At 52.6% G+C, this 25,146-nt stretch overlaps 1 protein-coding gene across 2 annotated transcripts in view; it reads right to left on the bottom strand.

The window, feature by feature from the left end:
• The window catches only part of SPTBN4 (spectrin beta, non-erythrocytic 4), a 70,194-nt gene that overhangs the window by 6,507 nt on the left and 38,541 nt on the right, over positions 1 to 25,146 (bottom strand). Inside the window, exons 1-13 of one of the 2 annotated variants that reach the window (XM_045785087.2) lie at positions 24,399 to 24,524; positions 22,212 to 22,358; positions 20,457 to 20,720; positions 10,759 to 10,983; positions 9,674 to 9,763; positions 7,045 to 7,323; positions 6,823 to 6,953; positions 5,739 to 5,943; positions 4,954 to 5,334; positions 3,757 to 4,001; positions 1,158 to 1,296; positions 979 to 1,063; positions 418 to 614 (exon numbers count right to left, since the gene is read on the bottom strand). In XM_045785087.2, the coding sequence (XP_045641043.1) occupies positions 418 to 614; positions 979 to 1,063; positions 1,158 to 1,296; positions 3,757 to 4,001; positions 4,954 to 5,334; positions 5,739 to 5,943; positions 6,823 to 6,953; positions 7,045 to 7,323; positions 9,674 to 9,763; positions 10,759 to 10,983; positions 20,457 to 20,720; positions 22,212 to 22,334 (2,364 nt within the window). In that variant the 5' untranslated portion in view covers positions 22,335 to 22,358; positions 24,399 to 24,524. Of the gene's footprint in view, positions 1 to 417; positions 615 to 978; positions 1,064 to 1,157; positions 1,297 to 3,756; positions 4,002 to 4,953; positions 5,335 to 5,738; positions 5,944 to 6,822; positions 6,954 to 7,044; positions 7,324 to 9,673; positions 9,764 to 10,758; positions 10,984 to 20,456; positions 20,721 to 22,211; positions 22,359 to 24,398; positions 24,525 to 25,146 lie in introns of those variants that run through there. The other variant, XM_045785081.2, reaches the window with a different exon arrangement.

Raw genomic sequence — 25,146 nt, 5'->3', positions numbered from 1 at the left:
TGAACCCATGCTTTTCCCTGCCAGGAACTTAACTCCTGTTTTGCTTGGCAAACATTCAGTATTCTTTTAAGAATCGGCTAAATCATCACTTTCTCTAGGTGCCTTTGTGACCCCCATCGCCTCCTTCCTGAATGTCCCCTCAACCCAGGACCTCTCTCCTCATTCTTCAAGTCTCAGATCTGAGCCCCACCCCAAGCCAGGACAGGCGCTTCTGGGCTCCCATGGTCCCTTGTGTTTCCCCCATCCCAGCCCTGGGCTGTCACTGTCTGGTGACAGGTCTGTTCCCCCTTACCCCACTAGACGGGGAGACCAGTAAGGATCTGTCTCAGCCCTCACGCAACACAGTGCTGGCTGTGTCTGTCTCACATCGGGGGGGATGGGCGTGGGGGTGGCTGGTGCAGGGTCTGGGGTGCTGACCGTGGTCAGGCGCCGCAGGGAGCTGAACCTTTCTTCCCAGGCAGCAGCCGCTTTGCGGAAGGCCTCGTGGCGCCGGATCAGCTGCTCCACCTCATCCACGCTGCTGCCCAGCTCCCGGCTCTGCAGGAGCGGCTCCTGGGCGGTCAGCCAGGCATCGGCCACCACCGCCTCCTGGGCAAACTGGTGCACTTCCAGCACTGAGGGGAGACATTGCATTACGAGTGATGGGGGCACCTGTGGGCCCTTCACAGGGCGCTGGCTGTTTTCTCTGGCCCTCCACACCCTCCAGCTTTCCGTATCCCAGCCCTGACCACTCTGGGCTCTGCAGGGCTGAGGGGGGCTGGGCATATCTCCGAGGGCACCAGCTTCTCCCCTCGGTGTCTGCCACCAGGGACTCAATGGCAAGGCGGTCCTCCTGTCCACCCTCCCAGGCCTTTCTGTTTGCTGCTGGGCACCTGTGAGCAGCGTGCAAAGCATGCCGTGTCACCCTCCCGGCCTTTCCAAACACACCGGAGCGTGTCCCTGTGCCCTTGAGCCCTGTGTGTCTGGGTCCCCACTCACTTTGCTGCAGCCATTCCCAATGGCGGTCCCACTTGTCTGACACCTCTTCCTTCCTGGTTCCCAGCTTGTCCAGCTGTGCCTGGATCTGGAAGTGGCGCATGGGTAGGAAAGGCGTCAAGGATGGCTCCCATCGCGATGGGCACGGGTGGCAGAGGGGGACCCCCTGTGCCCCTTCCCACCTCATCAGCCATGGCACTCTTGTTGAGCAGCAGAGAGCGCCCCAGCTCCTGGCAGGCTGTCAGCTCAGGCACCCGGGCCTCCAGCTCCGTCTTCAGGCCCTGGTGGTAGTTCATGAGCACCTCCACTGACGACACGTCCCTGCAGTGGCCGGGGCGGGAGGGAATCTGAGTCTCAGGTGGCCGCCCCCCGGTCGCCATGACAGATGTAACTCCTGAGGCACCCAAATCCCTGAGTATCTTGGGACATGACGCCCACCTTCTCAGACCAGGTTCTGAGGGGCCAAGGTTCTTCACTGACCCAGTGAGTCCGACTTTTTCCAAGGTGCTAGAATGTCACACTTTGGTGATTCTAACCTCAGATTTCAAGGTCCATCTTTTTTTCTAATTTTTTAAAGCTACGTCTCCAAAGGCTTCACTAGTCAGTGATCTGAACATTCTAAATGGTAGGTAACCTCTAGACACGGGTAGGCAACGCAGCCCTTGAAATGTGGCTAGTCCGAACTGTGTGGAAGTGTAAAGTACACACCATATTTTGAGGACTGTAAAATATCTCAATAGTTTTATTTATTTTTTTAAAAGATTTTTAATTTTTTTTAAAGTAAACTCTACCCCCAACGTGGGGCTTGAACTCATGACCCCAAGATCAAGAGTCGCATGCTCTACCAACTGAGCCAGCCAGGTGCCCCTCAATAATTTGAATTTTGACTACACGTTGAAGTGATGATATCTGGGGCATACGGGGTTAAAGAAAATGAATTACTAAAATTAACTTTCACTTGCTTCTTTGTACTTTTCTTGATGTGGTTACAAGAAAATCTTAAATTCTCTATGTGGCTCACATTCGTGCTTGCGTTATATAACCACTGGACTGTTCTCTGCTATCCTATGTCAGAAACAAATCCCAAATTTCTGAAGGTCCCACCACTCAGCAAGTATCGCTTTATAAGACTTAATATGTCCAAACTTTTATCTTTTTTCGTTTTGGTCCAAACTTATTTCTGAAGGTCCCGCATTATAATGATGCCAACCTAAGACTTAGTACGTCTAGAATGATCTCTCTGATTCTCTTCTATTTCCTTAAAGTGCCCTCCCCTGAAGTTCTCCGTCTCAGTAAATTCACCCATTCTTCGTCCGTAACTCTTTTTTTTTTTTTTTCCTCTCAGGCCCTGAAGCTAATCCGTCAGTCACACTGGACATTTATACCTTTAAAACATACACCACAAAACGATGTGAAACCTGAGATTTTGTTTTTAAAGCACTCAGTGAGGGGTGGAGGGGAGTCGGGGAGCATACAGATGAAAGAGGATGGGTCAGATGTTGATGGGTGTTTACTCTCCACGTGGGGGGGTCACGATACTGTTACTGCTATTTCTGGGTATATTTGAAATTTTTCATAATAGAAAAGTATTATTCCTAAAACGAATCACTTCTTCCCATCTGTACAACCATCACACTGGACCAAGCCACCCCCACATCTCACCTGGATTATAGCGGCAGCCTCCTGGCTGGTCCACCTGTTTCTACCCTTTGCTCTCCTTACTCTTTCCCACAAGGCATCTGGAGTGACCTTCCGCTACCTCCCCCACCTCACTCACTCCAGCCAGCCATAAGGATGGTCTGGCTCTTCCTCAAAGACGCATGACCACCACCTACCTCAGGGCCTCCGTACTTGCTGATCCCTTCACCTGGAAAACCCTTCCCCCTAAACTTTACCCAACTCACCATCACTTCTTCTAGGTCTCCATGCCCACATCCCATCTTCGGAGAGGCCTTGCCAGCGAGCCCCTCACCCCCTTACTTTGCTTTATTTGTCTTCAGAGCGCTTACTGCTATCTGAAATAATTTTAGGTGCTTTTTAATTTATGTGTTGCCTGTCTCCACCTTGCAGAATGGAAGCTGAACCAGGACAGCAGCTTGGCCTTGCTCACCATCCAGCACATGGTAGGTATTCGATAAATATTCGCTGAGTACGTGAACACAGGCCAGGCCCCACAGTCACAGAAATAAGGCTCTGTGTCCACAGCTCTTGAAATCCTTGTCTTCCCGGACACACCACTGGCCTACGTTCCCCAGCCCCGTTGGCAGACAGGTTGGGGCTTCTGGGCTGACAGAATGTGGGTACAGGTTTAGTCCTCGAAAGCTCCCATCCCATCCCATCATCCTCTGCAGCTGAATGAAACTCCCAGGGCCAAGTAATGGAAAGAACTTGGGTCCCCATCATTGCAGGACAGCTCACATCAGACCGTCACGTCAGCAATAAATCAGTGCCCAGCACCCACTAGGTTAAGCCACAAATACAGTCCCACATGTCACTGTCCCTATCCTGGCTGCAGCCCGTCCCATGCTGTGACACTCCCACGGGGAGGGCAGTGGTGGGCAACTCGGAAGGCCAGAAGGCAGGAGGATGCCCTGCGTTCTGCGTCGCCAGGGCCAGGCCTGACAGGGGTCCTGATACACAGGAAGCATTTAGTACAGTGTCTGACACCCAGGTGCCATCCAGGTGCCACCCAGCTATTGGCTGCTGTCATTTTTCCTGGGAAGGGGATTGCTGACGGGCTGGGGGTGGCAGGTAGGAAGCCCGAGGTGGGGGGAGGGGCACCTGGGCTTGTCGGCTGCCCCGATCTGGCTGGCGATGCCATCCATCCAGGACAGCAGGTCTCGGGCCTGGCTGTGGAATCGCAGGGCATCGGCCGTGGAGCTGACGTGCAGGCGGGCGTCCTCACAGGCGGCCAACAGCTCCTTCCAGCCCTGCAGCACCTCTTGCTCCCGGCTGGCGATGGCCTCTGCGTGCTCTCCCGCATACACCGTCCGCAGCTGGGCTGCCCCCTCCTGGAGCTGCCGCACCTGAAGGGTACGCCGGCTCCAGCCCCAGCCCCTCCGTGGGGTCTGGGCTCCGCACTCCTTCCCCCACCAGCTGGCTGGGTGCCTGGAGCCCACACCCTCACGATCCCACAGCTGAGTCTCCCTCTTTTCACTCCCTGCTGCCCAGTTTCCTTCAGAATGTGTCTCCTGCTCAATTTCTATTGGTTCTGCTAAGAGAGCTGTAGCAGACCCACTGCTCACTCTGTACTGGTTCAACCGCCTGATTTCTTCTGGAATGACTGCCGTCTTTCTATCAGATCCGCCACCTAATCACTATCAATCTCTGCCCGATTCCTAACACTCATCCGATGGTTCACATAAAGATGATTGTCCCGTCTTTGCATTCCGCTGGACAGGCAGCCCAGTTGGGCCAGTTGGGCCGTGGGAGTTCTAGGACGCCCAACAGCCTCATTTCCATCTGATTTCTCAGATCCGCCTCCCAATTCCCATCAGATCCACAGCCTGACTTCTATTAGCTCTGTTGCCGTGGCGGTTAAAATCCACCCCCATCAAATTTCTTGCAGGAAGATCATATGATTTCCATCAGAGACATGCTAATTTCTCTCTGCCCCACCGCCAAATTTCTCTGAAGCCTCTGAAACTTCCTTTAGGCTCTCCATCTGGATTTGGGTAAGACTCCCTTCACAGTTTCTAAGGGAAACACTGTCTCCACTGGAAACACTGCTTCATTTCTATCAGACATACTCGGCCACCTTTTCTGGGCACTGTCTGACTTCTAGGCATCGTGCAGTCAGTGGGTTTTCTACCTGCCCCATCATCTCGCTTCTGCCTGTTCTCTGGTCTGTTCTCACCTGCTCCACTGCCTAATTTCCATCTGCTCTATAGCCTGATTTTGGCCTGCTTTGCTGCCCAACACCCCTTGGACACGCCGTCCAGGCCCTCCCACCTCCCCTCTTGGCCGCCGTCGCCCCACCTGGGACACGAGGAGCTGCAGGTCATGCTCAAAGGCACGCAGGGTCCGCTGCATGGAGCTCGCGCTGGGTCTCGGCTCAGGCGGGGCGGTCAGGCGGGGCAGTCGCCTCCGCTTCTCCTCGATCTGTCCCTGAAGCTCTCGGGCGTCGCTGAAGAACTTATGCAGCTCCCGAGAGGCGGCCAGCAGCTGGGCCCGAGTGCCCATAAGCTCCAGCAGCTCGGCCCATGCCTCGTTCAGCCCATCCTTCCACTCGGCCATGGTGGCCGCCGCCGTGTGGCCGCACTCAATCAGCTCATCCACCATCTGGTTCACAGCCGCTAGCCGCTCCCGCCCTGCGGTGCCCGTCTCGTTGGCAAACTCTGAGAATTTCTCCTGCAGCACCTGCCACCGGGAACACAGCATGGGCAGAGGTCCTGGGCAGAGGTCACAAACCCCCTCCAGCCCACCATCTTGTAGCAGGTAAGAATAATACTACTACTAACGCTGACGATGACCGTCATGATAACAAGTAAACCTAACCCTTACGGAGCACTTACTCTGTAACAATAACAGTACCAATAGCAAGAAAAATAACCAGATGATGGTAACTAACGCTTCCTATATTAGGCAGTGTGTGCGCGGAGTATTGTCCTAAGCGCTGTGCACTATGGTGAATCTTTGGGCTCACAAAAGAGCCAGGGGGCTATTACCATCCCCACATTACAGATGGGGAAACTGAGGCCCAGAGAAGCCTAGTAGGATACGCACTAGCCACTGGTATTAATATCATTACTAACGATGCTCACCGTGACGTGCTCGAAGTCCTGGCCGAGCTCAGGCGAGCCGGCCACCACCTCCTTCTCTGCAATCCAATGCTCGAGCTCGTCCACCTGGCGGCTGAGCTGGTAGAGCCAGTACTGCTGCTCCAAGCCCACCCTGCGCTCCTCGCCCAGCTCCTTGAGCGCCACGTACAGACGGTCCACCTGAGACTGCCGACGGCTGATCTGCTCACTGATGGGGGACAGGGAGGGGACAGGGGGACAGGAGGGGACAGGGACGGAGCCCCCTGAGATTTCCAGGACAGAGCTGTGACCCCGACACCCCCTCTCAGGGCAAGGCTGTGTGTCCCCTGAACCTTCAGCCAGAGTAGTATCCGCTCAGACCCCTTCGCAGGGGCCTCTATTTTCTGCAAAGCTTGGATTCAGTGAACCCAATACTTGGAGTTGAGCACTCTGGGGAAACTTTGCTTCCCTAAGATTGATAAGTTCACTGCTCCCTCTTCCCCCAGCCTCTCTGTGGTCCCACTCCCTGCCCCTCCAGTGCCCTGGGTGGGGCTGCTGACTCCCTACCTGGGTCCCCAGCCAACCTACCTCACCTCCAGGCCATCTCCTGGCTCTGGAGGACAGAGGGCCAGCCCTGTGCCCCTTCTCAGGTCTCACCCCTAGCCCAGGACTCCCAGATATGGCCCCTGTTCCTGGCCTCAGGGAGGCCCCATGCCTGGGTACCCAGGAGGTTTTGGGCTATGCCCAATCACAGCACTCTGAGCTTTTCTGTCCTCCCAGACACTGGGTAGGAAGAGTATCCTTCCCTGTCCTGAGCTCTTCCTTCTCTCCTCAGACATCACCTCCCACCCCTACACTGAAATCCCAATACCCCTGGCCCCACCCTCTTAACTGATCCCTGGGCACTGCCCCTCCATTGGGGCTCCAACGACACGCTGAAATCCAAGGGCTCCAGCTCATGGCAGTGAGGGCCCCTCCCACCCCAAGGTCCAATTTGGGCCCTGTCCCAATTTCCAATAGTGAAGCTTCAGATTCTTCCAGACCATTCCATAAAAACTGGCCCCGCCCCCGCCCAGCCCCAACCCCCCCCCCGCCCCCGCCCGCCCACCTGTCCGGGTGCCCCATCTCCAACAGCGCCCGGCACTGGCGCGACAGCTGCGCGATGCTCTCCTCGTAGTTCTCCACGCCCTGCTCCAGCTGCAGGTGCTTCTTGAGCAGCTGCAGGGTGCTCTGTTCGTCCTGGGGGCACACGGCGCCCACGATGAGGCGGCAGCGGCCGGCCCCGGGCTCCAGCGCCCCCAGGACCCCCCCACCCCCAGCCCGGGCGCACCTTGCCCTTGTCCTCACTCATCATGAGCAGCTCCTGCTCGCCCAGCCACGCCTCCACCTCGGCCACGTCAAAGTAGTACTGCTCCACCTGGAAGGCAGCGTCCAGCACCTGCTGCCGCCGCTCGGCAGCCTCCCGCAGTCCGGCCCAGGCGCCCTGCAGCTGCTCCTGGCCCCGGCGCACGGCCTCCGCCTCCGGGCTGCGCAGCGACGCCAGCGCGCCCGCGCGCTCCAGCACCTCCTCCAGCCGTGGCCCGTGCGCCTGGATCTCCCGCCGCAGGCCCTGGGGGCGGGAGGTGGGGATGTGGGTGGAAAGGGCCGTTCGGAGCCCCGCGGGGCCGCGTGCGCCTCGAAGACTGGCACAACCCACGGAGGGCATCAGAAACCGCCGCAGATCGCCCCTCTTGCGCCAGGCACCGCTAGGCAGTTTGCTGCTCCTCGCTCACTCACGTTGCAGGTGGGAAAACGGGCACCGAGAGGTGCAGTTCATCGCCCGGTGACAAACAGTTAGAAAGGGGGAGACAGGATTTGAACACAGGACGCAAGCTCCCACCACTGTACTCTCAACCAAGACGCCTGGTGGTGTAAGATACCCCCTGAGGCCAAAACGGTCTGAAAATCAGGCTGCTGGGGGGCAGTGGGTATGTTACTCACGTGCAGTGGGGTGTGCACATCCCCCGGTACAGTTCAACATGTTTACACGTGGGTACACCGTGTACCCAGGTCAGGATATGGAACACTTCCATCAGCACAGAAGGTTCCCTCAACCAGCTCTGTACTTGGTGCACACCTTACTTAGCTTCTCTTGTGCCTCAGTTTCCTCGACTTGCAAATGGAGGGGATAACAGGTGACCCTGAGCGCCTGCCACCTGCCAGGCACTTTGCTAAGCAAGTGCTTTGCACGATGTGGCCACTCATCCAGTCCTCACTGCAGCTCCAGTTCTGTCTCACTTTACAGACGGGGAAACTGAGGCACGGAGAGGTTGAGGAACTTGCCAACTTCCCATGGCTGATGGTGGCGTGCTTAATATCCACCCTGTGGGGCTGTTGTACCCTGGAGCACTCGGACCTGAGTCTGGCACACAGTAGGTACTCAGTCGATACCAGCTGCTATCACTCCTCTGCTCGCTAGGGAGCACCCAGCACTCCCGCACCCGCACAGCGGAGCTCCCCCAGCCATAAGCAGGAAGCGCACTTGACGGCTTCCCTCAACCGTGAAAAGGACCGGCCACTTCTACTTGTCCCCAGCACTGTCAACGGTCAGGAGTGTTTTCTGGGGCGCCTGGGTGGCTCAATCTGTCAAGTGTCTGCCTTCTGCTCAGGTCATGACCTCAGGGTCCTGGGATCCGAGCCCATGCTCAGAGGGGAGTCTGCGTGTCCCTCTCCCTCTGCCCCTCCCCACCCCTGCTCCTGCGCATGCGCAGGCACTCTCCAACAAATAAAATCTTAAAAAAAAAAAAAAAAAAAGGCAACACAGCCAAAGCGTTTTCATCAAAATAGAAAAACGAAAGCTAAACGCCCCCTCCAGCCTCTTAAAGAACTCCTCCTAGGGCAGCTTGGTCACAAACCTTTGAGAATAATTTGTAAGCCCACCTCCCCACCATCCTTCAGTGTCCATTCTCCCAAGTCCTATTTTTTGGTAAAGGGGAGTAATGAGAATACCCATCTGATAGAGTTATTGTGGAAATTAAAATTAAAAAACCCACGTATAACCCCCTATGACTGCACTTGGCACACAGTAAGTCCTTAATCAATGTATAATTATTAGTAGTAGTATTCTTCCTCACTCATGTGTCTTACGCTGGGCTTCGGTGAATGAGTTGCTTCGCCCAGAAAGTTCCTCTGCTAAGTGATTTGAAAACCACTGCTCTAGACCAACTCTCTACTTGTCTGGATGTGGACCTGAGGCCCAGGGAGGTGAACAGAGATCCAGAGATCTTAGGGCTCAAGAGCTCCCCCATCATGAGTGGAGTGGACACCATTAGGAGTCAGCGCTCTTTTGCTGATCATCTCTGTCCTTTCTCCCTGTGGGTGGTTTGAGTTCTTGTTGTTGCTTTTCTTTTTTCTTGTCCAACAAGCCATTCTCTTTACTGTTACGCATGGGACCCTGACTTTCCTCTGGGGAACCCCCTTGTCTCCATCTCAGCCCGGGTAATTAAGTGAAGGCTGACTCCACCTGCAGGTTCCAAGAGTGGGCCCTAAGCCCAGACCAGGCCAACAGAGTAGTCTAAATCCCTGGCCGCCATGATTAGTTCAGGGATGGAGGCATGACTCAAGCGGAGCCAATAAGAGTGATCCCTGGGGCCATGGCTGAAATTATTGAGAGAGAGAAATCCCCTTCAATTCTGCTGATCGGAGGTACATGTGAATCTGTTGGAGGTCTTTTACCATCAGGAGAGAGGAGAGTTGGCCTGAGAACAAAGCTAACACAGAAACACACACACACACACAATGGAGTCGCGAGATTCAGGACATCATGGAAGCACCTAGATGCATCCATACCTGCTGTCCACAGTGTTCTCAATCCCAAGCGCCAACAAATTTCCTTTTTTGGCTTTAACCACTTTGAGCTGTTTTCTCTCACTCGTCTCCAAATGTGTCTTACCCCACACCCTCACCCTGGCTCCGCTCACCTGGTTCTTTTTGATATACTGCTGGACAGCCTGCAAACCACTGCCTCGCTCCGTCTGCATGGCCAGTGGCAGTCGCTCCTGGACCCACGCCTGAAGAGGATGCAGGGAGCAAGTCAAGGGGAGAATGCACCCAAGGACCCCTGCATCCCAATTAAACTGTAAGGCACCTGCACAGCATCTAAGACCCTTTCTCACCAAAGAGCTTGGTCACCTCTTCGGCCCCCTCTCTTGCTGTGCTGTTTTGCTCTCTGCACTCAAGCCAGGTTCAGGCTTACTTACCTCTGTCCTTGGCACGGGCAGGTCCTGCGTCCTGCAATTCCCTTCCCTCTCCCTCAGCAGGCTCACGGGGCCTCTTCTTTCATGTCTCAACGCAGACATCCCCTCCTCTAGGAAATCCTCCCTGACTTTGGACCTTGACCAGTTGCCTCCTCTGAGCTCCCACAGCCTCCTAAACTCCCTCATAACAGCCCGAACCACCCTGGCTTGTCACTGTTTGGAGGTAAGTCCGTTTTCCCCTTTGGAATCTTGAGTCCTCTATGGGCAGGAATGGAGTCTATCTTGGTCCCCCTGTGACCCCAGCATCATCCAAGTACAGAGCTGGGCCCATAAGGATCAAACGAATGAGCAAATTAGTGAGTGAAAGAATGAATGAGCAAATCAGGAAGAGAGGGACTGAATGAGGAAATGAATGAATGAGGGGAGAGTGAATAAATGAATAGCAATAAATCAGCAGAAGAAGGAATAAAGATGAGTCAATGAATAACTAAATGGTTTCATGAATAAATCAATGAATGAATGAAAGTGTGTAAATGCGGAACGGTGAATGAATGAATGAGTGGATAAGTGAACGAGTGAATGAGCAAGGGAAGGACTGGATGACTGAGTGTAGCCGCGGGTCAGTGGGAAGGTCTCCCAGCCAGCTCCGCCCTTGAACTCGCCAAGGTCCCACGGCCCCGCCCCCACTCCCAACCTCCACGCCTCCGCCGCCCGCTGGCTCTCCCGTGGCCTCCCATTCCGCCGCAGCCGCGCGACCATCTCCTCCCCGTTACCCTGGCCCCGCCCCAGTCCCCCGCGCCGGTCCTCACCAGCTCGTCGTCGAGGTCGTGCGCCACCTGGTGCAGCTCCTTAGAGGCGAGCAGCAGGCGGCGGCGCTCCTGCAGCGGCTCGAGCAGGCGCACCAGGCGCTCGCCCACCGCGTTCTGCCGCTCGCCCACCAGCTCCTTGCTGGCCGGCTCCAGCGGCAGGGCCGCGGTCTGCGCCTGCAACTCTCCCACCTCGCGGTACCACTCCTCCACCTGCGACTCCATCGACTGTGGGGACAGGGGCAGAGTCAACAGGCTCCACCTTCCCTCCCAATTCTGCTGTAGCTCCCCAGTACCTTTACGGTGACAGCCAAACCCCTCGCCAAGGTGCACCATTTCAAACTCGGCCCCCGCTCAATCCCCTCCAGGAGAGCGAGGCTCCTCACTGACAGGGCCCCACACTAAACTAGTTTGTGCCTCAGGGCCTTCGTCTTTGTCACGCCCTCTACCTGGCATGCTCTTCCTGGCCAATTAGATCTCCGCTCAAACATTACCTTCTCAAAGAGGCTTACCTGGCCGCCTGGCTGAAGCGGCCATTCATTCATTCATTCATTCATTCATTCATTCATTCTCAGAACCATCCTTCAAATTAGGTGATATCCCCGTTTTATAGAGGTGGAAACTGAGGCCCAGAGAAGTGAGGTAATTTGTCCAAAGAGCCAACCTTTCCAAATGTCACAAATATGAAGTTATAATGATTTAAACGGTTGGTATGCCATAGGGATAGACACGAAGTGCAAAAGCAGACCCAAATACACTAGAGAATTCATACATTTTATAGATGCCATTTCACATCCCCAAGGAAAAGATGGATTATTCAATGAGTGGTCATGGGCCAACTGGCTAACCAATTTAGCTGGATCCCTTCCTTGCTCTTTACGCTGAAAACAATTCCAGATGGATTAAAGACTTAAATGGAATAAGTAAATCCATAAGGCACAGAAGAAAACCTGGGCAAATACTTTTATAATCTTAGGATGGAGAAAATCTTTCCAAGCAAAAAAAAAAAAAAAAATCATAAAGGGAAAGATTTATAAATGTAGCCACATAAAGTACTTTTGCATCAACCAAGATTTCTAGATGTAGTGAGAAGGCAAATGACAACCTGAAAAAAATATTTAACATAACACATACTATTAGAATAAGGAGGTAGTTCCTTTGACAATTAAAGAATTTCCTTTATCCTGCTTCCTCTGTCTCCACTTACCACCATCAGCCAATTCTGTCTCTACTTGTGGCTTTTTTATTGGTCTCCTACTTCTAGAATGGGAGCTTCATGAGGGCAGGGTTTGTGTCGTTGACCTCTGTATTCCCCAGCACTTAGAACAGTGTCTTGGCATGTAATAGGTCTTCGGTTGTGATTTGATCAATGCACAAATGAACGTCACTGGCAAAGAAAAAGACTGCCCCCATGTGAACAGACAGCTCTCCGAGTGAATAAGCAACGCACAGAAATTTTAAAAAGCGCATGGAAGAGATGCCTCGTCTTACTAATCAGCAGGAAAATACAAATGAAAACAAGGTACCCTTTCTTATTCACCAGACTGGCCACCATGTAAAAGATGGATAATAGCTATTATTGGCAAAGATGCAAGGAGATGGGCACACTCAGCCGCTGTCGGCAGGCGGTGGTGTAAATTAGCAGAGCCTTTTCCGAAGGCCATTTGGCAGATCCTATCAAAATGCAAAAAAGTTCATTCGCTTTGACCTAGCATTTGCACTGCCACTTCTAGGAATAGAACTAAAGAAATACCGGCACATGTGCACAAAGATGTTTGTCCAAGGATCACATTGTAGCAGAGTTTATGATAGGAAACAACTGGAAACAAACATGATGCCCGTCAAGAGTCAAATGGTTAAATAAATACACATCAATATGGAACAACGGCCAAGACTTGCTGTTAGGAGAAAAAAGCAACTTCGAACATACATTTGAATACATTGTATTTGTCATGGGTTGCACATGCATAAAAATTCCCCGGAATAAATAAGAAATTAATCACAGATGGTACCTATGGGGGGGGGGGACGAGAACTCAGTGAATGGGGACAGAGGTGAAGGGGAAACTTGTCACATAGGATTTTTTTATACAGTGTTTGATGTCTGAGCCTGTAAAATATAATTATTAAAAGTTTAAATTAAACATTAAAAATTAAAAATATTCAAAATCCACACAGGTAGTTAGTGCACAGAAAGAGGTCTAGAAGGATGCACATCAAATCATAACGGAGGTTCCTTTTGGGGTGTGGGAACGGGAGTTATGGTTAAGGGAGATGTTATGTTTCACCAAAGATTTCTACGTTAGTAAGATCTTTAACCAAAAGAATATATTTATGTATTACTTGTGTGACTCTAAACAGATGGGGGAAAGCCATAAAAGAAAACATTATAATAATGAAATTAAGTGGTAACAGATTAGAACAAATGACTGCAACTCAATAGTAAAAGCCCACGGACCAAGTGAAGACTGTTGTTCCAAGGTTCTGTAGGGCAGAAATGCTGGTTTTGCCAGCCCACGGCCCATCCCTTCTCTGCAGCACCTCCAACGTCCCTCTCAGACCTGAGCTCCCCAGCAACTAAAAAAACCTAGACCTCCAGGGGTGACCATGTGAGCCACGCTAGCTTATCAGAACACTGAAGCCACCCTGGCCACGGGGATTGGGTAGGAGATGATGGCATGTGATGTAAGATCTGCCAATGAAAACTCTTCCCACTTTTTAAACTTTTATTTTTTTAAATCCCCAATCTGGGGTTTGAACTCACCACCTGAGCTCAAGACCTGAGCTGAGGTCAAGAGCTGTACATTTAACCCACTGAGCTACCCAGGCACCCCAGACACTTCCCACTTTTGCAGGAAAAGTGTGTGAGCTCAGGAGGGTGCTCTCTTTCCCACGGAGTTCCTCAGTTGGTAGCACATAGGCCTGGGGTGGGGTGGGGTGGGAGTGGGGGAACCTGCCACCAGGCAGAAACAGGCTCCCGACTATGAGGCCAACACAGAGGAAAGCAAGGTCCAGAAACGGAGACAGACTGCTGAGGACATTATTTGAGTAACGGATCCAGCCATGCCTGAAGCTGCCTACCCCCTGGGTTTTTCAGCAACGTGAGCCAAGAACCTCCCCGTTAGCCTAAGTCAATGTGGGCTGAAGTTTTATGAACTGCACCCCAAAGAGTCCCAGCTGATACAGTTCACAATCTGTAGGAGTCATGAAAATGGATAAAAAGCAAATGTTATAACAAGCCAAAAGCGGGTGGGGGAATGGGATAGACCGGTGATGGGTAGTAAAGAGGGCACGTATTGCATGGTGCACTGGGTGTTATACAGAACTAATGAATCATTGAGCCTTACATCGGAAACCGGGGATGTACTGTATGGTGACTAGCATAATATAATAAAAAATCATTAAAAAAAAAAAAAACAAGCCAAAAGCATATAAAAGGAAATTTCAAAAGGCACAATTACAAGCTGCAGAAATCAAAGAAAAGTAAAATAGTCACTCCAAAACCTTTTCCACCAGGAAAATCGTTGCGGTAATGCATAGAAAATCAAAATGCATTCAAATTCCGGAAACTCTTAAATATAATCTGAAATGCTAATAAGTTCCAGTTCTCCGCTAGATGAAAACCTCTCCATCATTTGCCCACCAAGTGGCCGTACGACCCGAGATGGAATAATTCCAGGACTAACACTTTTCTACTTCTGCAAGAACGCCACATATTTTGAATGCCTGTTTAATGCAGATCCTTCCCTGCAAACACGAGCAAAGGATACAGAAGTACCCTGGTCATTAAATGTACAAAAAGATGTTCAGCCTCCTTCAACGTTAAGGGAAATGTAAATTTAAAATAACTATAAGACAGGGGCATCTGGATGGCTCAGTCAGTTAAGTGTCTGCCTTTGGCTCAGGTCATGATCCCAGAGTCCTGGGGTGGAGCCGACAGCAGGCTCCCTGCTCAGCGGGGAGTCTGCGTCTCCCTCTGCCCCTCCCTGCCCACCTACTCGTGATCTCTCTATCTCTCTCTCTCAAATAAATAAAATCTTTTAAAAAACCAAAATAACTGTGAAACAGTATCTTTCACTTCTCAGATTAGCAGAGGTGAGAAAGCTTGATAATGCCTAATGATGGGGACTACTCGGGGAGGAGAGAGCTATCACACGCAGGTGCGCCCACTGCCTTTTCACGGGGACACTTGGCAATATCTCTCAAAAAGTTTAATGTGTACACCTTTTGGCCCAGAAATGTTACTTGGAGGACTCTTTTTTTCTTTTCTTTTTAGATTTTGTTTATCTATTTGAGAAAGAAAACACAAGCAGGGAGGAGGGGCAGAGGGAAGGGGAGTAGACCCCTGCTGAGCAGGGAGCCCAATGCAATGCGGGCTCGATCCCAGGATCCTGGGATCATGACCCGAGTCGAAGGCACACGCTTAACTGACTCAGCCACCCAGGAGCCCCTGGAGGACTCTCTTCTACAAAAATATTTGCACGTAGGCTCAGATGCATATGGACAGGGATGTCTACTGTGGTGCTATTTATACTAGCAGAAGATTAGAAACAGCCCAGAGGTCTCTCAACAGAGGGCTGGTTAAAGATAGATTGTTGAATCACCCCATGGAATACCACGCAAGCAGTATATCCATACAGTCTTGGACAAGAAAGGACACCTGGGGGGTTTTGTCCAGTGAAAAGGGCAAGCTTCAGTCTGGTCTGTCTCTATGTCACGTGTATGTGTGTGTAGGCATGGAAGATTTCCAGGACACAGAAGAAACTGTGACAAGAATGATACCCCCATGGGATGCCTGCAGGGCTCAGTCGGTTAAGCGTCTGCCTTCAGCTCAGGTCATGATCCCAGGGTCCTGGGATCGAGTCCCGCATCGGGCTCCCTGCTCAATGGGGAGTCTGCTTCTCCCTCTCCCTCTGCCTCTGCCCCTGCTCGTGTTCTCTCTCTCAAAAAATAAATAAATAAAAATCTTAAAAAAAAAAAAAGAGTGACACCCCCGGGGAGTGTGACCATGTGTGTGTGGAGAGGGAAGAAAGCCTTTTCACTTTTCACATTATATTTCTTACCCTAGCAGCAATAATAGGTAACACATCCTGATGCCTGCCCCATGCCGGCCACTGCTCTAAGCACCGGACCAGGATTAATGTATGTAATCCTCGCAGCCCAAGGGGTTGGGGGAAGATGGGGACGTTTGTTTCATTCACAGTTGGATCCCAGCACCTGGCCCTGGGATCCAGGCTAGTATGCTGGGCCGTATTAAAAATTAAGAATTTTAAAAATTAAGCCAGCTTTACACACATCAAAACCAGAGGGGCCATGAAGTACTGATGCACTCTACCACAAGGATGACTCTTGAAAATATGAGGACCACAAATTGTATGATTCCATTTATATGAAATGTCCAAAATAGGCAAAGCTATAGAGTCAAAAAGAAGATGGGTAGAGGGGGTAAATTGGTAGATGGAGCTAATGGGAACAGAATTTTGTTTTTGGGGGGTGATTTGCAAAAAAATGAAAACCACTGACTTGTACACATTAAAAGTGTGCATTCTATGGTTTGGAATTAAATCTTAATTTTAAAAAAGACATTAAATGTAAAAAAAAATCAAAAACAGAAAAGCCCACTTTGGAAAAAGCCTCTGGCGCTAGCCACGTGGTAGGTAGCAACACACAAGCTCTGACCCCCAGATCATTCTCATCCCTACTTGATCCATCTTGCTGCCTTCCCATTTTCCAGCTGGGGAAACAGACTCAGAGGAGCAGTCCCTGGTCCAGAGTAAAGACTGCCAGGGCCGGAATCTGAATCCACAAAATGCCAGCAGCTCTCAGTCACTCTGCTTCTGTAGAATGGAGGCTCAGAAAGGTGGGGTCACTTGCCCTGGGTCACGCAGTAGTAGAATGGGGCTTCAAACCCTGGCCATGCCGCTCCTGTACCCTGACTCTCCCCGTAGGCGGTGCTGAGCTCATGAAGACATATGACACAAAGAATGGAGGTGGGGGTGGGGTGGGGGTGTGACTCCTTGGCCAGAGAAAGAGCCTTGCTTGGTGGTGGGGAGGTCCTGGGGGTGGAGTGGGTGGTAAGGAGTCCCCAGGGGCCCAGCCTAGCAGCTGCAAAGCCTTCAGTGCATTTTCCCCTGGCTGGTCCCCCTCAGATGGCAGGAGACCAGCCACCCCCTCCTTCCCCAGGCAGGAGCCCGTGGCTGAGCCAGACCAGCTGGTCAGGACCCTGAGGACTGGCAAGCGGGGGCCTGGAACGCCACCATCTGGTCCCTGGGCCAGGAAGGCCAGTTTGGCAGGAGATTCTGAGAGAGGACTCGGGGTCACGTGGCCTACACCTCAGGTGGGCTCCCATGAAGCCTGCTGCAGCGGCTGGCCAGGGGACGCTGGGGAGGACGCAGGAGGACAGGGATCAACGGATGGAGGCAGAGATGGAGAATGGAAACAAAAAGAGAAGAGAGTGAGAAAGTAAGAAAAATAAAGGGACGCGGACACGGGAGACAGCAACTTCCAGAGTTTCCACACAGAGGATCTCAGGGAGCGGGACGGAGAGACAGGCCCAGAGAGAGGCCAAGGGGGCAGACCGCTCACACATCCACACCCTCTCTGCCTGAACCAGCCTGCTCCAGTGCCGCCTGGCCCCAGGGCCGGAGGGATGCGGCAGCCAGGAAATTTGTCGGCTGGATGGCAGCCGCAGGCCCTCCTGCCTGTGCCCAGGGTCTGAGCTCTCAGGCGGCCCCAGGGGACAGTGGGGGGCCTTGGGCAGCCCCTCCCGTCCCCAGCGGCAGCTCCTGAGGCCCAGCTGGGCTCCATCTGGGGGCGGTGGCCTACTGAGTCACTCCCCGCCGCCTCGGGCTCCCTCTGCTGGGGAAAGTCCTGCCTCCCATCTCTGTGTGACCCCCAGCCAGACCCTTGTCTCTGCTGGGCCTCGGCCTCTCCCTGGAACAATGCTTGAACAGCGCTTCCTTCCATGGGGAGGGAAGAACAGGACACCCCAAATCCTCCCTCCAAAACCTAAACGGCAGGAAGAAAAACAGGGATGTTCAAGCTCACCAGTCACCGGAAAAAATACAAATGCAAACACCCATCCACCAGACCTGGAAAAATCTAAAGAGTCTGACAATACCAGGTGCTGGCGAGTATGGGCAGAAACAGGAACTCTCATGGGCTGCTGGGGAGAGAGCATTAATTGGCAGCAGGCTTCGGGCAAGCTATGTGGCAAGATCATGTGAACTGAAGACCGTTCTAACTTTTGGCACTATATTAACATTTCAATGTAAAAAATACATTTTTAAGCAGCAAAATGAGTGGGGGGGGGAGAAATGTTTCGAAAGGAAACAATGTTCGCATAAATAAGAACCACACCAAAGGTCAGGAAATAATGACCAAGTAACTTTGAATACAGCATATGCCCTCCGGCTGAAGACCATTAAAATAAAAATGTTAAAAACCTGTAAACAAACACCAGAATTCAGATTTTTTAGGTCAGCAATTCTGAAACTACTCGATAAATTAGGTCTTTTCATCTCTACGACATCCACATGAAGTCAGCACTATCATTATAACCATGTTTCGGAAAGAGAAACTGAGGCACAAAGCAAGAAGCAATTTCTAGGTCACCCAGTTGGTAAGTCAGAGAGCCAGGGCCTGACCCGAGGCAGCCAGGCTCCCTCCTCCGTGGCCTTGATCATAGTGCCACACTGCCTCCCACAGTCCCGCTGCCAACCAGCGACTTAGCACGATAAGACCACTAACAGTGCTCCAATAGTTGTGTCATATTTGCTGTGGCACTGGATGCCTTCTTTTGCCCCTCATGATCCAGAGTCTCAGCTTCTCCACCCTGCTCTGTGGCCCTGGTGACGCTGACCTGTACAGACCATCCCCAGTCGCCTCCCCTGCCTTCTGGCTTCCAGATGGGTTCGGCTCAGGACTAGCTACATAATTTGTGGGGCCCCGCGTTCAAATATTATTAAGAATTTCATGGGGCGCCTGGGTGGCTCAGTCACTGAAGCGTCTGCCTTCAGCTCAGGTCATGATCTCAGGGTCCTGGGATTGAGTCCCACGTCCTGCTCAGTGGGGAGTCTGCTTCTCCCTCTCCCTCTGCCTCTCCTCCCACTGGTTCTCTCTCTCTCTCCCATGCTCACCCTCCCTCTCGCTCTCAAATAAATAAATGAATAAATAAAATCTTTAAAAAAAGAATTTCAAGACAGCGATGGCAGAGCATTGAACCATTTTACCAACTTCCTCAAGCTGTCCTCAGTGGAACATGCCTTCTGCTTCCTGGCTGGTGCCCTCCTGCCAGTCACAGATCCCCATTTCTTGACAGCTCACCACATCCCCAACATCTTTCCAAGGGCTCTGCAGGGTTACAACTATTTTATCAAAATACTAAGGCACGATTTGCCTTTATTCTCATTCTCTCCCAAGGGTACAGTGTGGTTTTGCAGGGACCAGGTGACCCGTGCTTTTGCCACAGAAAACAGAAGGCAGGCAGAAGCAAAAGTGAGAATCTTCTTTTAAGCCGGACAAGAAACAGTTGCTGCACTGGAAACAGTGCCAATCTCCTAAAATTTGCGGGGTGGGGGGGGCTTAGAAAATAGAGTTATTCTTCATAAAAGAATGCTCTGGGGTTAATATCAAAAAATTGATTGATTATCGTTGTTTTTATGTGAATCACTTATTTATTTATTTTTTTTCTTAGTGCACTTATTGATGGGTATGATGCACCGAACCAAAGCTCTTGGGGGATCTCCATGAGTTCTAAGAGCAGAAAGGTGTCCCGGAGACCAAGGCATGCGAGGGCCACTGCTGCGGATAAAGCAATGACCTCCCTGGCATCAGATTCAGATCGTCCCCGACCAGAACGGGAGCCCCGTGAAGGCTGCGGGCTTTGTTCCCTCTTTTGGCCCCTCTCGGATGCACGGTCCAAGAAAAGCACCTGGCATACAGTCGGTGCTCAGTAAAGACTTGCTGCACAAATGAATGGATTCTAATGAGCATTTTTATGCTCTTATGATTAGCTAACTTTTTTCCTTTTTTTTCTCCCCCCCGCCCCCACCAGACCCTATGCCAAGCCCTTTAGAAGCGTAACTCTGTGGAAGGCGTATGAAAAGGAGCGGTGAGGAGTTGAGGGTCCTGGATTTGAATCCAGGCTCTTCACTTGCTACCCTGGGCTGGTATGTTCACCTCCCAGAGTCTCAGTTTCCCCTCAGCCACGGTCAGGCATGGTTCCTGGCACAGGAAGGCAGGCGCTGTTACATCTTGAGGGGTGAAAAGCGACGCCTGCTTTCGCATCTCCAGCCAGTCGTGTCGAACGGTCAGATACTGACCACGGACTGGCTGCCAGCGAGGAGCCGAGATAATGCAGACGCTGTGTCTGTTCCCCGGGCCCTCCCCGCGTCCTAAGGGAGCCACCAGCTAGCTGTGTGTCCTGGGGCTAGGTGCTTCACCTTCCGTGCCTCGCTTTCCCCCATTGGTAAAATGGGGGATAATCATGGTACCAACCTCTTAGGGTTGCTGGAAGGAATGCATTCCTATCTAACAGGATTCCCTCGGTCCTCCCTTTCTGCTCTTCCAGCCCTTCTGACACATCTGAAATAAATCCCTGTACGAAATCCCCTCTGCATGGAAAACCTTGAGTGGAGTCCAATCCCAACTCAGGCCCCGTGGGTGCATGCAGAGCCCCTGTCTGGGTCAGCCAGGCCCTACCTGTAGCTTCTTGAGCTGACTGTTGACGGTGGCCAGGTCCCCGCCGGGATCCACGTCTTGCAGCTGGCTTTCCATGTGAAGGAGCTTCTTGTCCAGCTCGGCGAAGCTCTGCACCAGCTGGTCGGCCTTGCTGGCCTCAAAGAGCTGTCGTGCCTTGGCCTGGGTGGTGCTCTCCAGCTCGGCCCAGCACTGGCGGATCTCACCCAGCTTTTTCCGCACGGAGGCTGCCAGCTCTGGCTTCTCCTGTATCAGTTGCTGGCCCTCCTGCCCCAGACAGGTGGGAGACAGAAAGTGAGCAGGAGGGGACAGGTGGTGGGGAGGGACAGAGAAGTAAGGGGGCAGTGGGACACAGGGAGAGATGTGGAGACGGAGACAGGCCCAGAGATGGAAGGAACCGACGCACAGGAAGAGAGATGAGGCAAGAGACAGACATAGAGTGATGGACACAGGGACATGCCCATGAAGTCAGAAACATGGGAAGAGGACCATAAGAAAGACAGACGAGAGAGAGAGAGAGAGAGAGAGAGAGAGAGAGACAGAAGAGATAGAGGGAGAGCAAAAGAAGCAGAGAGGATGAACTTCCATTAAACCCAAAGAGTGGCTTTGCCTCATGCCGCCATTTATGGGTTATCAACGGGTTTAAGGCTGATCCGGGTGTCCCCTTTGAGTCAGAAGAGTGGGGCTACTGAGGGCTATAGGTCTAGGGGTTCAACAAGAGTAGGAATCAGTTTTGGGGGTTGAGGCTGGGTTCCTTCAAGACTGAAGTCAAGCTCCTTGGTGGCCTAGAGCTACCTACGGCACAGTACATATTAAAAATAACAATACGATAGCAATTTCACTCCTAGGTGCCTGGTCTTGTATTAAGGATTTTACATGCGTTAAGAGCCCAGGTAAGTAGCAATGTTCATTGTTTACTTATTTAATTTCCTTTTTTTTTTAATTTTATTTATTTAAGTAATCTTTATACCCAACATGGGGCTCGAACTCATGACCCTGAGATCAAGAGTCAAATGCTCTTCCGACTGAGCCAGCCAGGTGCCCCTGTTTCCTTCATTTTAAAGCGGAGCAAACTGTAGCTCAAAGTGGTTAGCACAATTCGCTAGGGTCCACAGCTCATAAGAGGCGTAGACACAGTTAGAACCCAGGGGTGGATGGGGCGCCTGGGTGGCACAGCGGTTAAGCGTCTGCCTTCGACTCAGGGCGTGATCCTGGCGTTATGGGATCGAGCCCCACATCAGGCTCCTCCGCTATGAGCCTGCTTCTTCCTCTCCCACTCCCCTGCTTGTGTTCCCTCTCTCGCTTGCTGTCTCTATCTCTGTCAAATAAACAAATAAAATCTTTAAAAAAAAAAAAAAAGAACCCAGGGGTGGAGGAATCCAAAGTTCATGTTAACCCTGGGTCTCCCAGGACTGCTCTGGCCTGTCTACTTGACCTTCCAGCCTACATGCTCCAAGTGGAGTGGAAGAAAACCTGGTGGGGGAGGTGCCAGGAAGGGGTAAAATATTTCACAACCAGGAGGGTATGGGCACCCTGTGGAAGAGATGCTAGCGATTTTAAAGAAGGCAAAACCAAAGCTCAAAAAGGTTACAAGACTCGCTCATGGCCACATTGCTAGATGCATATGTGGAAATGATCGGAAAGGGTTCAGAGGGGTGGCAATGTCAGGGCGGCAGTGGAGGGCTCAGGAACTGAGATGGGGGTCCCCTGGAGGCCTCCAGCACCTGGCACAGGCAGAGGGACCTTCTACATCCTTACCCTCTCGATCTTCTCCAGCCACTCCTTATTCTGAGCCAGCTCGGCCATGAATGCCTGGTGCCGGAGCCATCTCTTATGGAGCTTGTGGCCGTCTTCCCGTGTGCCATCCCGCGCCATTAGCATTTTCTCATGGATCCAGCCATCCAGCTGTGCAGGACAGGGAGAGGAGCTCAGCCAATTCCCCCAACCTGACACAGTACCCCATCCCCTCCAGAAGGTCCCAGATTCAAAGTCTAGGCTGCTAGATTTAGGGGGAGGGAGAGAGGAAGGGATGGGAGAACCTTTGCAAGTAAGGTCTTTGTTGGAGGAGGGGGAGCACAGCTCAAGTTCCTTCCTAGGGGGCTGAGGATGGGTGGGCATCCCCCACAATGCCCAATCTCTTAGCTGCCCCATCCTTATGGCAGCCCTTCTCAATTCCTCACAAGCCCCCAAAGGCACAGCTCCTGGGCCAGTGAGCCTCTTCCCACCCAGGGACAAATCAACCCTCCAAAACTAGACCTCCACCTAATTTAGCTAACTTCTAATTTAGCCCCAGGTTCCCGCACCGTCTTCCCAATAGCAACACTTTGACCCTTTGATTAAGTCTTAACCTCCTCCAATAAAGACCAATTCGAGTCTCAACCCATTCCCAAGCATATCAAATGAAGCCCATATCTAGCTCTAGCCTCCCAGTATGGCCAGATGAACCCCTAAACAACTTCCCAACCAGAGCCAAGTCTAGTTCCCTCCAAATTAGCCCTCCAATCTCGGGTAAACCCATCCCCCACAACCCCGATCCAGCTTCCCTAATGAGCCCTTAGGACTTCCCCATATTCAGTTCTGGGACTCAAAACAGCAGTTCCCCCAAACCATGACTAATTGCAGCCCCCAGCCAAAGCCAACTTCCCTAATGTAAGCAACAGGGCCGCCTTTGGCTCCCCACATGAGCCAACCCCAAAATCTAGTCCCAGACTCCTCAACAGAATCAGACAGAACCTTCCTAAGCCAGCCCCCCTCCCAAACTAAAGCCAGTTCTATTTCTCCCACTCACCAGCAAGACCAGTCATCCAAAATGCAAGCACAGAATAGCCCCCCCCTTCATTATCCTGAGCAGGACCAATCACAAGGCTGCTTTCTGAGACCCCCCAAATAAGACTTGTCCCCCAAACCGGAATTTCCCCACCCACTCATAACCAAACCTGGCACCTGGGACATTTTGCTCCTCCCTCTTTTCCTCCCCCCCCCCCCCAGTCACAAGATCCTCCTCTTTCCTCCTGCAAAAAAAAAAAAAAAAAAAAAAAAAAAAAGAACCCAGACTCTAGCTCGATCTGGGAGGCAAATGCAGTCATAGCCAAGGACAAATCCCGAGCCGGCCAAACCCCACCCTGTGTCCCCGGAGCATGTGCTCCCTAGGGGTCCAGGTCAGCTTCAGACTCCATCACACACACACACACACACACACACACACACACACACACACATACACACACGAGTCAAGTCAAATGCTGAACCCTCCAACTCAATTCACAGGTTTCTGACACACAGGGAAGAGCTCGCCAATGGCAGCCACAGCTCACAGTGAAGGCAAAGCCCCCGAAGGAGATGGTACTTCGTCATCAAGGTAAAGTCCCCCAAAAGTGATGGACCTCCATCACCGAGGGCTAAGCTAGAGTCCCGAACAACCAAGGAAACGGCCCTCAAAATCAGAGCCCCCAAACCCAGAGCAAATCCAAGTCCCTCATCGCCCAAAGCAGACCCCTGCAAAAGTGATTCGTTCCCATCACTTAAGGCTAATACAGATCGCGCAAGAACCAAGGAAGAAACCCCTCAAAAGGTTGAGAGCCCCTCAGCCCCAGGGCAAAAATCAGATCCCCCGTTACCCAGAGGAGAACCCCCTAGAGAAGAGGAGACCTCCTTAAACCCCAGAGCAAATCCAGACTACCTCCGGAGTAGCCTCAGAAGTCCCCCTGTGCCGCTTCCCTCCCTTGGGACCCGGCCCCTCAGTCCGCCCGCACTAGCACCGCGGACAGCTCCCAGCTTCGCTGCCCCTCCCCAGGGCTGGGGTCCCGGCGCAGGTCCGACCCGCCCCCGCACCGCCCGCGCCCCTCCTTCTCGCGGCCTCGGCGGGCGAGCACGCGCCCGAGCCCCCTCCCCCGCACGCCTCGGCGGGAACGCGCGTCAGCCCCCTCCCCTGGGCGCCCTAGGGACCTGAAGTGGCGGCGGCGTTGGCGGAGCGTCCCTGCGGCGGGCGGGCTCTCGCCCCTCCACTGCGACGGCGGTGGCAGCGGTGGCGACGGCTGTGACTCTGACGGACGCGCGCCCCCGCCCCCGCCCCCGCGCCGCGGCAGCGCGCCCGCCCGCGCGCGCCCCCTGCCTGCCTCCGTGCCCGCCTCTTTGCCGGGCCTCAGCTGTGGGGGGTGGGGGGAAGTGGAGGAGGATTCACCACCTCCCTAAAGCATGGGGGGTTGGGGGGTGGTTCTGCGCCATCTCAGATTATTGCTATTTGGTCCAGAACAATCTCACAGGAGGCAGAAGGAACTCCTGGAATCCAAGGGCAGGAGGGGGGCCTGGGGCCTGGGCTACCTCAGCTATGTGAAGTATGGGGTGGGGGTGGGGTAAAAACCATCTTAATAAGAAGGGACTCAGATGCCTGCCTATCTCTGGAATATAGATAGGGGATATGGGAGGGGTCCTGGAACATCTCATAAGATGTTCTGCCAGATAGACTTAGAAGATGGACTGCCAGAATAATCTCCATCAGGAAGGAGGGAGACAGGGTGTTCTTCGACCCATCTCCAGTGGGCTTGAGTCCCAGACCATCTCTAATGTGGAGGCGGGAGGTATGGAGGCCCTTATCCATTTCATATGTGGAGAGAACAATCTCCTGTTGTGGTTCACCATGGAGGGTGTCAAATCATCTTTAATAGGAGGAATTGGGGCCTGGTTCCTGAACCAT

The sequence above is a fragment of the Ursus americanus genome, chromosome 21 (assembly GCF_024610735.1).
Source record: "Ursus americanus isolate L20-20 chromosome 21, mUrsAme1.1.p, whole genome shotgun sequence".
Classification (NCBI taxonomy): domain Eukaryota; kingdom Metazoa; phylum Chordata; class Mammalia; order Carnivora; family Ursidae; genus Ursus; species Ursus americanus.
Note: the sequence above shows the minus strand (reverse complement) of the source record. Positions and strands in the feature narration are given on the sequence as shown.